The following is a 12,472-nucleotide window of genomic DNA, read 5'->3' as shown; positions in this document are numbered from 1 at the left end:
ATCCAGCCAAAACGTTTTTTTTTTTGGAATGATGATGTAATTCTCCCTTCCATATGCTAAGAAACTGGCAGTATTTGAAGACAGCTGAATGACCTGTCATATAATAAAAAAATTATACCCAGCTGGTATGAAATGACCTGGCTGAATGGAAGTGAACAAAGCTGTAACTTGCCTGAGTTGAATGGTACGCTGTTTTCTCCACTGTGTGTCTCCTGCTGCAGATCTGGCTCACCAGATGAGAGTATTGCAACATAAAAGTTATCTGTTGATAAGAACGATCTGTTGTATTCCAAATAGAAAAATGCTTTAAATTTATGCAGAGGAATTTGTTCACTGTGGTTAGGATCATAAAGAGTCAGATTAAGCGAGTGTATGGAACTGAACAAGTATCATTCCTGTATACCCCATAGCAGGGAGATAGAAAGCAGATGCTGACTGAACACTGACCTAGCCTGAGAAGTATAGGTCCAATCACTCTTCCTTTAAGCAGCTGATTCTCAAAGGAAAATTTCCCTGCCAGGGAGAAAAAGATTCAGCTTTAATTCTATTATCTTCATTGCACAGAGACTGGCAACTGAAAACTATTGTTTAAAAACAATGTAGGTGAAATCTGTTCTCATTTACACCCACATAATCCCATTGACTGTATTATAGCTGGTTTCTCAGGAAGTCATGACAGCAATTTTTTTGGATGGGATTAAAGTTTAAAGTTTATTAGGGGCACTTTCACCTTGTGCTCCAGACTAGCACCCAAAGCTTCACGACATGCCCACACAGAAACCAATCCTTACCATCCCGCAGCGGGCATTTACATGGGAAATACAGCTTAACAGTAAACCAGTGCTGATAGTAAGTTTCTAGCTTAGGGGCTCTGGATCATCCTCGTTTAGTACTCTGAATTGACAGCAAAGGGATCAGAAACCCAAGCCTGGTGACTTAAGTGAGGGGGATAGCCCTCACTCTCCTACTCTTAGTATGCCAGCTGTACAGCACTCCAGGGAATTTTATTTCCTCCCTGTGTAATTTAATAAACTGCTGGCTAGCAGAGTACAGGACCTATAGTTGGACTAATGCTTTCTCCAGCCCCAGGGATGCAGAGTGAGAGCAGCCCACAGGCTTCCCCAGGAGCAGGAGTTGAAGTTTCTTTATGCCACCGCAGGATCTCACTGAAAAAACAGTGACACAGACTCAGCCACTTGAACGTTTTACATACTCCAGATTTGTGCTGTGTTAATTGGGTGTTGCCTTTCCAGAGGTAAGATGTAAATATACTGGATTTTGAGGGGAATAAAAAAGAGCACATTACAATATAGAATAATACGATCCTGTAAAAAAAGGTAGGAACAGAAAATACAGACTGGTAGCTGAGATACTGGTGGCTGAGGTTTCCTGCACTGCACAATCATCATCTTAGTTGCAAAAGTGAAATGAAGAAGAACGCATAAGCCTTGCTGAAACCATTTCAGGTTTCTAACCACTTGTTTATGCAGCTGCTAAGAATTATTACAGATGCTGCTGAAGACTCTGAGACATTAAAAATGACAAACCCAAAGATGTCATAGCATGAGCTGTCTGTCAGACACCTCAGTGTCCCAGTAGCCTTCATCAGGGTGGCTAAAAACATTCTTCTTATGTGAATACAGCTGCTATTTAATCTTCGATAGACTGCTACTCATCAATCCTTACTGATAAAAAAGAAAACCCTAACAAAACAAGGATTTTGTTTTTAATTTATTCTGCAAATCTACCAGCTCATTTTATGAAAGTATGAAATCCTATGTAGTTACATTTAACAGTTACAATACAATCTATATAATACAAACAACCACTACAAAGCTAGTTTAGATACTCTCTTGAATAACAAGTAGATTTTGCATTATTTTTAAAAAAAGTTATAAAGGAGAAAATAGCCTTGTGATTGTCAAAGACTTTAGTTTAAACCAAGAAAACCTCCGTATAACCCTCTTGTCCTAGAAAAAGAGAGAAATAATGACATTTGCATAATTGTTCCATGTTAATTTTCAATTACTTGCATCAAATAAATTTAAGCACACATACCTGTTCAATACAACAAGAATAGTTCAGAAATTGTTTAGAAATCAATATCAGACTTCATTCTCTGGAAATTACATTTACTATATAATACCACCATCATCCTTGCCTTCAGATGCATAAAAAATTCTGTAATATAGTTTTTAAAATACACCAGAGCTTCAAATCTGCTCTAACTGAATTCAGTGGGAGTAGGATCAGTTCTTACATTTAATAAGTACTACTGATTTACTGAAATCCTTACAAAACAGCCTCCTTCCTAGGAATGAAATTAATTTAGTGAATAAAATAGTATATTAATTCAGTAAAATTTGTAGTTTTACTATACAGCAGTGGACACAACAATTGCATTTTTGAGGATCTTTATGCATAACCATTCTTTCCTGTCCAACAGAAGAAAACTGGACACATGAAGACAGAGTAACTGTACTTAGTTAGAACTCAAGAGTTGTGTAAATAAAGTCTAAAAATCAAGGAACAGATTGAATTACTCTAGAAACTGTTCTCCTGACATGCACCTGCCACACCCCTAGAGTCACTTTGCTGCATGTAAGCAGCCATTTCGGATGAGACATGCGTCAATCTCCATTGCCTAACTGCTTCTCAGGATGCATTTAAGAAGAGCTTTGATTTTGTAGCTGCATCTCTAAATTGCATGTGTCATATGGGGGCAAAATGTCAAAGATGCTATTGCTGCATGCAATGTGACAGTTTCCCAGAAGCCAAGACAGCTGTTTAGAGGGGGAAAAAGGCATCTGCAGGTACAATCCTGATGGCCACTGGTTCAAAGAGATCACACAGACCATAATCTCTTGTAGCCTTTATATCTTTGAACTAGGACATTCAAAATGGAATAAACCCCCAAATCTCCACCATGTGCAACAAACTTGTAGAGCTCATTGCAGCACACAAGTGAGGCCAGTAGCATCTCTGCAGAGCTTCTAAGAGAACTACGCATTTATCCACAAGAGTATCTTTTAACACTGAACATCAAAAATAATAATAATAAAAAAAAAATTGAGAGACCAAAGAGGTAACACAGAAATACACAAACTTTTTACTTGGACATAAAGTGCCATCTAACTGTAGAGGCTAAACAGAAATTACAGTCAAGGGCAGTATCTAGTTTAAGTGTCTACAGCAGGCTTCATTCTCCTGAAGCAGATAATGCTGGCTACGTCTTGGAAACGGTACCAAGCTGGTCAGAGCATTACTATGACCGAGGCTGGCAATTTTTTTCTCCTCTTGACAAACACGGCTCTTACCAGCCATGCCAAAGTCTAGCAGACTGCATTTGCTGGTGGCTGCCTACAGAACCTTCCGTAGAAGGTATTTTAGAATGGTAATGGATGCTTCGGCTTCCTGTTCTCTGATGTGACATGACAAATATAACTTGTGCAGACCCTTCATTACAAGGATGTACCACCGCAGAAGGCCCCACCCTGTCATTACCACCATGCCTCGTTTTCCATCTCCACTCATGTAAATGTAACGTCAAATCCTCTTAAGAATCTTGAGCAGCCTTCCAGAATCACTTGTTCGACTGACATTGTTGTAATAATACGGAAAAGAAAAAAGAGTTGTGGGAAATTAAATGGTGCTCCTGTTGCCAAGTTGTTAAAATTATATGGCAATATGCTTCCAGTAGTTGTATGAAATTAATTTGTGGAGTGCTTACAAGCCTTACATCTACTAAATCTCAACAGGATATAAAATGCTATTTAAGTGATACAACTTATAAATGTCAAGGAGAAAAAAAAATCAGCACCAAAGAGTGAAAGAGGAGACTAGATTCTTTTCTGCACTCTGATTCCTTGCGGCTGGATCTCTACAGCTGAGGAACCAGCGTGGGAGAATCCTTGGTTAAAAATGTATGGACTTGTGTCAGCACCGGGGCCTCTCCCTCGGATAGGAGGGGGCACGTTCGGAGAGCTACTCCACTCCTGTAAACAACGGCTGGCAAACAGCAGAACTGGGGGCTCAGCCAGCCCCTCTATTAAGCCCTCTCTCTTGCATTGCTTTCTGAAAGTACTAGCCAGAGCTAAGTAAATAAGTGTCATTACTTTTCCTCTCTTCTATTTTTCAGAAAGAACTGTCTAAGATTTCTAACCTGTAGATTAATTAATTCATTTTTAAACTGCCACTACATGACCACTGTGTCATTCCTTTCTCACAACAACATAAAACACAATACAATACTTTGGATTTTCAATAGTGCGTGAAATCAGCAGTCAAAAGAAAGACAGTATCAGCAATACTGACTTACCGCTCCATTCTGTAAGACAGAATCCGGGTAAGGCGCTTTGGCAATCAGCACCAAGTTTAAGTGACAAACTTTGCAACAACAATTTGCTTTCCATACACTAGAGTATACACAAGTTTTCTGCAGGTGTGTGGAAACTGAGACCCCCCTGGTTGTTCTCTGAGCTGCCTTGAAACTACAACAATTCATTTAATGCAGCAGCAGATTCTGTTACTATTCTTTTTCTAAGCACAGTATATTTTGATAGCAACACAGAAGCACACTACACAAAACAGACTTGTTCAAGCTCAGCATGGTTCTGATAGGCTACACGCATCAAGAGGCAATTCAGAAAGAGCATACAACTCAATTCATCAGGACAACATTAACTAAAAGAAATTCAGGTTTCACTTTGCAAAGGAAGAAAGAGTTCACAAAGGACAAGAACTTATTGCAAATTGTTTTGCTCAGCTTGGCCACTTCTAATATGATATAAAAAGCTACCAAGGAGTTGAGGACAAAGAATTCCCGTTTTGTAAATATTTTTAGTATACTATGCTTGCTTCAAAAAAAGCCACTGCACAAACAGCCTTTCCTAACAGACTTGAAATCATCAGATCAACACTGAGAAAAACTGACGGAAAACACAGATTTCAGTAGTAGTTCTGGCACCTTGTATTTTTGGGGAAAAAAAAGTCTTGTGCATATGGGACTGAGGCAGCTTTTTTGCAGATCTCGTTCTTGCAGTATCCTAGAGTCACCTGCACTTCTTTCACCAGTGTCTCACTGGACTCAGCAGGCGCCTTCCTCAGAAGGAGGAAACTGGCAGCTGTCATGAGAGACTGTGTCAATGCTCTGCACTTCCGACTGTGGGTGAATGGACACCTGAACAGCGATCTCTTGGCCTTGTTCATTCATGGACCCATCATCTGAATCCCCAGCTGGTGAATCGCTGCGCTTGATCTCTGCGTTGATGGGATATATCGCAGCTTGGGTACCACAGGCTTGGGTTTGTTTCACCTCCTCACCAACTTCATCAGGATCATCAACTCGCACTGCCTCAAAGATCTCTTCCATGAATGCCCTGCAGTTAAGGATCAGTGGTGGAAGGGGAATACTTCTGGCAAGCTCTTCAATGTATCGAGCAAACTCCATGGTCTTAAACTGAGTGACTTTGGCCAACTCTAGCGTTTTCGCAGATGTAATGATAGGAATACGCTTGGCTATCTCAAAAGCCTTCTGAAGCTTCTCAGCCCCTTCCGTCCTGAAGAACTCATTAATAGCTTTCTCTGTTTTGCGGAGGTGACTGCTCATCATGCACAGACGGGTGATGTTTAAAATGAGGGTGATGGCGAAGGCAACTAGGCATACAATCATGTAGTAAATACTCATGTCTCCTGAGGTGAAGATAACCCTCAGGGTGACTGTGTAAAACAAGGTATCATTACGATTAACAGCTGCACATGTGTATCGCCCCCGGTCAGCAAAGTTGACCTTTGTGATGTTAAGGGAATTATCAGCAATCCACCACCGTCCACCTAGAGATTCAAAAGAAATAAATTGAGCTAAAACCCCAAAATAACTAGGTAAACATGATGCATCGTACTTGTTCCATTATTAGCAAGCAGAACTTGGAAATAAGCAGTCTATTTCTAGCACAAAACAAGGAGTCTACACAAGGATGGAATTTTCCTTTTCATGCTTACAGTACAGAAAAATACAACTCAGATACCAATTCTACTGCTTCAGGGTAAAGATTTCTGTGCAGTGGCTACTCTTGTTTATTCTGCTTTCTACCATCTGTGCTTTTCCTGTGAATTCCTTGTTTTGGACTGCCAGCTCTTTCTGACAGTGAATCAAATTCTTAGCTACCACATTTCACCCATTGGATAGCATTATGTTGGAAGACTCTCCTCTATAAAGCCTAATTTTCCACAGGTTCTGATGCAGAAGTCAAGTGACTCATGAAAAAGATCAGAAGATCAGCCTGCAAATGGCTCAGCTGGCAAAAGAACCTAGGATTTTCTTGAGATACAGCTTTCTGCTGAGCATACAGCGCTGATATACAAAACTCACGTAGAAATAAATCAGTAAAAGAAACGAGCTTTATGAATGATTTCTTACATGTTTGTAACTTGGGAGAAAAATTGTTTTCATACGTTGCACTTCTAATTACCCTTCTTTAAACTAATTTCTAGATGGCGTTTTATCTACAAAAAGGTTACTAAATACTCTTAAAGCAGTAAGATGACTTCTGAGAAGATCCTACCAATTAGCTCAATGACTTCACCTCAATGACTTTCACAGAGTAAAGGATATTCTGTGGAACCTCTAAAAGACACTATTTTCTGAAAATTAAAAACTAGATGGACAGAACTGTAAGAGAGCTAAGAAAACAGATTCTCACTCTGTGTGAAAGGGTTAATTAGCATGTACTTCATCCTTGGCTATTACAAATGAAGTTGGTCTCTATGGTGTCACTGGTGCATAAACCAGGAAATAAATGTAATCAGTCATCTCATGCTTTTAAAAAATTCTGTAATGAATTACAGTACAAACTGCCAGCCAGAAAAGGGCACAAGTTGTGAAGAATTGTGTTTAACACATGTGTTTGGAAAGATAAAATATTAACCACAGCAATAATAAATAAAAACATCAATTAGTGTCTAGTAGGGTGCAGATTCAGTTCTTCTATATTGAATAATGTGACTTTTCTTGAACAAAACAATTCTCTAGGGTGCTGTAGCAGCAAGGATGGGCTAGTGACAGCGGAAATCAGGTGCAATTCCTGCTCTACCAGATGCCATGTATCTGTGGGAAAAGTGCTTGGTCTTGCTCTCTCCCAATTTTCCAGCTGTAAAAATGGTAGGATAGGAGGAAAAAGACAATAAAGTCCCAGAGGTTTTCAGAAGCTATATTACAGAGGAATGCTGAAGTACATAAAATAGCTGGAAAGCTCACCTTCATCTTTCTGTTCAAGCAGGTGTCCTCTGGAGTTATACCAAAGAATATATTCATATTGGCTGACGTTCATCTTACATTCAATTAGAACACTGGTCCCCTCCTTGGCTATGATATCATGGTGAGCTGGAGAGTTTACTAAAGCTTGAAATACTGGATGAAGTGATGTATTGAAGGACCCCAAACCAACTGTCCTGTTAGAAACTACATTTTCCACGGTAAATCCAATTGCAAGACCAATAGTAACAGTCAAAATTAACAGACAGTAGCTGAGCTTCATGGAAGGCTAGAGAAAATTCTTTTTTCGTTTAATTTGAATAAATGAAGTCATATGATACTAGGCGGTCCGTATTATTCTGAGATAGGAGAAGAGGCTCTTGATCTGTTCAGTGATAGAAAATGTCTTGGATCCAAATGCACTTTCAAGATCATCAACATTAAGCATGGAAGCTGGAAATCCAACTGAAAAAAAAAGAAGTTTATTAATGATCACAAGCTTACGGCATATTCAAATCTCATTTCCAGTAAACAGACTTCAATTAGCATAATATAAACTGTCAGCCAAGAGGTTCCAAACCAGATCTTTGCTCAGAGCATAGTAATGAAACGAGGGTAAGAAGGCATTAGCACAACCTTCAGTGCTTTAGATGTTCATCTTCCCATCCAAAATACATAATCTCAGGAACAATAATCACTAAGGGAAAAAGGTTTTAAGAAAAGAATACACAGTTCCACTACTGAAAATGCACAACTATCTCTAGTCAGAAAGTGACTTCTGCATATGTTAATTGAGTAAAAGTGTTTTCATAATACAGGAAGAAAAGCAAGAAAGAGGATATAATTTCTGCCTCCCTTCCCAACAATATCAAAGTACTTTTAAATCCTAGTTTTCCATTGTTAGTCCTTCATTTAGCATCTAGACAAAACAAAGTACTCATGTACCTGATTTTTAGCATTTATACTTATATTTTTTTTTTATCTTAAGGCAAAATCAGTGCTAGATGTCTAAATAACATATAATGTGCTTACGGTTATTTATGTTAGGAAAAGTCTATTGGCAGTTATCTACAAGCACAAAGGGGACGTTCCTTTCTGAATACCAGGACCTTGACGTCTAAATATCCTCTTTCGCAATCTCTTGCTGCTGCTGCATTATCTGTCTGTCTCTCTTTTCTTTTCTTTTTTTTCATGGTAGGCTCCTATTAAAAATCTTTTACTTTATGCTGCTACATCTCAGTGATCATACATTATCATCTTCACTATACCAAAATCTGCCCCACATTTCACAGCAATTTGAAAAAATGTTTTGTTTAATTGAAATTAATGTATGCACAAGATATTTTATGTAAACAAGATACTTTAAGACATTAGGATAAGGACCTTATTTTGATGCTCTTTGCACACAAAGATTTTTCTGTTTTAAAATCTAGACTAAAATCAACTTGTAGTAAGAATGAGATGATACTGATAAGAGAAAATATATAATCAATTTTCCTGGAAGCCTGACTCAACAAAATTTCTAATCCAATATGCATTCCCTGAAGTTATGATTCCATCCATACTGCTCCAGAGCCATGAAAAACAATTTGTAAAGTATTGAAGCCATAGTCCAGAACAGTTATTTTAAAGTATATCTTACTTCAGTCCATTGACTATGTGACTTCAAATTTATCATCTTTTCTTCTACTAATAACAAACACTAGAGGAGTTGCATTTCATAAATATCACAATACAAAGTTAATTAGTTAACACTGCCTAAAACAGAGACATACCTAATCACTCAACAAAAATAATTTACTGTGAATAAATATAGCTGATTTACACTAATTCTCTTTATGGTAGAGGCAAAGTAAGCCTATTCAGGAATGGGAAAAATTGCCAATAACACACTACCTAGACTACGAATTTCTTCAGTTAAAGATAATTTGTCCAAGGACAAACCAGATCCCAAATTTGAGATCTGAAGAGAAATATATATATGACTGATTTTTGGTGCAGCTACTGCCAAAATCAATCTAATGAAGAAGGGAAATAATACAGCTGTGTCCAATGCCCAGCTCCTCTTCAAGCTTGACTAACCAACTCACCCACAGAAACCTGCAAGGAAAACCTGAAAACAGGCCCTGCAGTTTTCCTTTGTAAACAACAATCTCTTCATCCTTTTTTTTTTTTTTGTCCCTACTCTTTTCATCTGTCTTGCTTCTTGTCTTTTTATTTAAGATGAACTCAACACAGAGAAGAACTCAGCTGTACCACTCTGCTGAATAAGCTGTCTTCCCTCGGCTAAATGGTTAAAGGAATACTAAGGTTTCTTGCGTTCTTGTTCTCTTATCAGTTATACTTTCGGGAAAGTGTTAGTGAGTTCTACCATCTCAGGAGAAGACCATCACAGCCGCATCAAGTGCCTAAGTCTGAAAAAACAATATTAAGTTTGCTGCTGACCAACAATTATTATTTTGCTTGCAGCACTTGTTTTAATTTTTTTGACCCCTTGTATTTTCAGAGCAAGATACAGACATTTTTATAATAAATTTAAGGCTGCTGACAACAGATTTGTTTTTCTTGGTAACCTTCTGTGGATTCCTTAAAAACAGACTGTGGATTGCTAGTGGTTTGTGGACTATTACTTGAAAACTCTGACATTTTGGACTACCAGAGTTGTCATTTGAGCATCTATCATGGCTTGTGTTAGCAAGTGAGGACGTGTGCTTCTCAAATCTTGAACATATATCACTCAGAAACTCAACTGGCTTAAGTTAAAAGTGCCATCACACTACAGTTTCTTTGTATGCAGTAAGGGCTTGATTTTATAGGGTTTAATGCAGTTATAACATGATAGCTCTGAAGTGAAGACAAATTGTTATCTTCGTTATTGAATCAAACACACAGACTAACTTCCAATCTTCCAAAACAATAATCTCCTAACTAATAATGTTTTAGATTTATTAGAGAATAATTCCAGTACCTCCTGTACTTTGTCTGTGTTATTTTTGTCACTTTAAATTATTAAATTTAAATTATTAGATTTCCAAGTGTCCGTGATACTCTTTCTAAAATGACACTAGAAACCTCAGGCACTTATTTAATGCAAGAAATACTGAGCAACGTCTTCCCTCATAACAATAAGATAATTATCTTCAGTAATTGTATATGCTTGCCACTATATTTGCACCAAGTGCATAATGTATAAAACACTGGTGGTGATGGGTCATTGCATTTTATTATTAAACTCTTCAAGGTCTGATTTATTATAAATTGTTTGTCACATTTTGCTTTTGGAAAACTCATTATTGTTAAGCACACAATGATCTCTCATTGCTGAACACTGGAAAAGATAATGATCTGCAAAATATATACTATTCAACCATCACACTTATGCAAAACAGCTGCTGGAGCTGATAAAGGATCCAAGAATGATAAAGCGTGAGCAGTGCCAACATTACAGATTTTTCAAGAAAGTATTAAATTCAGGCAAGATGAAATTCAGGCAAAATAGAAACTGGCTACTTTACAAGTAAACCTGAAGTTGAGCTCAATATATTCAACCTTTATTAAATCATAAGTTGTAACAACAAATAGTGGTGGAAAGATAAAAATCCATAATGCGTGCACTTCTATGAGTCATCTTTGGCTTTTACCCTGAAAAACGTATGTGTGTTTAACTTCAAGCACTATAAGTAGTCCCACTGAGGTCAACGGAAGTACTGACAGTACTTAAAATCACCCACATTTATAAGCCATTGCAAAATTGGGGCCCAAGAGGTTGCAAATTATATAGCTCTACATTCACTGACTGTAACATCATTTCATACCTGCAGAAATGGGAAGTAATAAACCAAGATACACCTCACAAACCATAGACTGTTCTGACTAACTCCTTCTTCTGACAAACAATGCAGAAATGTATTCTGGCATTTATAATGATTTCAAAACAAGTTAATCTGTAATAATGTGCATTAATTCTATTTGATCAATACTTTTTGCATGCAGACTATCAACCTGTTTGTAGATTGGTTTCTTGCAGATATGAGGCTGATCTGATAATCTTGTGAGTCCTCATCTTTCAAATCTGGGAAAAGATCTCAACAGCATTTAACAGAGTCCTGAAGACCTTAAGTCCTGGCAAGTCTGCAAAAGCAGATGCTGTGGTGTTAAATACAGACATGACTGATCCCAGCACAGGACAAGCTGCAGAGAGATTTCACCGTCTCTTGGGCACCAGAGACGGCTCCACTGCGGGAGCAGCTTCAGTCAGAGTTCAAATTATATAGTCCTACTTTCACTCACTGGCTCTGACATCATTCTGCAGCTGGAGGAAAGGAAAGCAACCAACCCCAAATCACCTCACAAATGGCAGACCATAGAATCACAGAATCAGTAAGGTTGGAAGGGACCTCTGGAGATCATCTAGTCCAACCTCCCTGCTCAAGCAGGGTCACCTAGAGCATGTTAGACAGGGTTGCATCCAGGTGGGCCTTGAGGATCTCCACAGAAGGAGACTCCACAACCTCTCTGGGCAACCTTGTCCAGTGCTCTGTCACTGCAAACCTGCGGGTCACGGGGCCGCACCGCTGCGTTACTGTGTCTCCTTACTGGAAGGCAGTCTTTGGTCTACACACGGACCTCATCTGTGTGACCCACCTTGCCGAGGTAACGTCTGAAGGGCGACGGAACTAACTGCACGTGACAATGGCTGGATTTCCTCAAATGCTAGAAATTAGTATGGACCAAAACGTACGGAGCAGCCAAGGGAAACTGAACGCTACGCGCTGGACGGCTCCGGCGCGGGGAGGCCGAGGGTCACTCCGGGCCAGAACCCGACTGAATCAGCGCCGCTGGAGTTGCACGAACACTGCCAACGCTGTGACCAGGAAACCCAGGCGACGTGACGTCACGCCCCCCCCCGGACCGAACACCGAGCTGAGCCCCCGGAGCCTCCCGCGGAAGGCGGAGCGGCTGCGCGCAGCTGCGCCATTCCCACTCCACGTCACGGCACTGACGCCACCAAATCCAAGCTGGCGTCATCACAACGCCGTGACGTCAGAGCGCATCGCTCCCGGCCTGAGGCGCGATCCCCTCCGCCACCCCCCGCCGCAGCCTCCCCGCGACCCTCCCCCGTCCCGCCGCGGCCGCGCTGCCGGGCACCGACATACCGCCACCGCCGGCCGCCGCCACCCGGACGTGCTTCTCCTCGCGGCCCTTCCGGGCTGGCGGCGC

At 39.8% G+C, this 12,472-nt stretch overlaps 1 protein-coding gene across 2 annotated transcripts; it reads right to left on the bottom strand.

Moving 5' to 3' along the window:
* Positions 1–4,592: 4,592 nt before the first annotated feature.
* On the bottom strand, positions 4,593–12,453 carry MFAP3 (microfibril associated protein 3). 2 transcript variants are annotated; one of them, XM_062587615.1, is made up of 3 exons: positions 12,409–12,453; positions 7,256–7,717; positions 4,593–5,832 (listed from the first exon to the last, which is right to left on the bottom strand). In XM_062587615.1, exons 2-3 carry the CDS (start codon positions 7,533–7,535, stop codon positions 5,087–5,089), a joined length of 1,026 nt encoding a protein of 341 aa, XP_062443599.1. In that variant the 5' UTR covers positions 7,536–7,717; positions 12,409–12,453; the 3' UTR covers positions 4,593–5,086. The 2 variants fall into 2 exon arrangements, with proteins under 2 accessions (XP_062443599.1, XP_062443600.1); XM_062587616.1 differs by lacking the exon at positions 12,409–12,453 and adding an exon at positions 11,897–12,103.
* Positions 12,454–12,472: the final 19 nt, after the last annotated feature.

Source organism: Rhea pennata, chromosome 14, assembly GCF_028389875.1.
Source record: "Rhea pennata isolate bPtePen1 chromosome 14, bPtePen1.pri, whole genome shotgun sequence".
Taxonomy (NCBI): domain Eukaryota; kingdom Metazoa; phylum Chordata; class Aves; order Rheiformes; family Rheidae; genus Rhea; species Rhea pennata.
The sequence above is the reverse complement of the archived record's forward strand: the minus strand, read 5'-3'. Positions and strand labels throughout refer to the sequence as shown.

Excerpts from the sequence above, each read along its gene's own strand:
- MFAP3 (XM_062587615.1), bottom strand. The coding sequence starts at position 7,535 with ATGAAGCTCAGCTACTGTCTGTTAATTTTGACTGTTACTATTGGTCTT. Across the intron at positions 5,833-7,255 it reads GCTTGAACAGAAAGATGAAG|GTGGACGGTGGTGGATTGCT; the intron begins GTGAGCTTTCCA and ends TTGAATCTCTAG.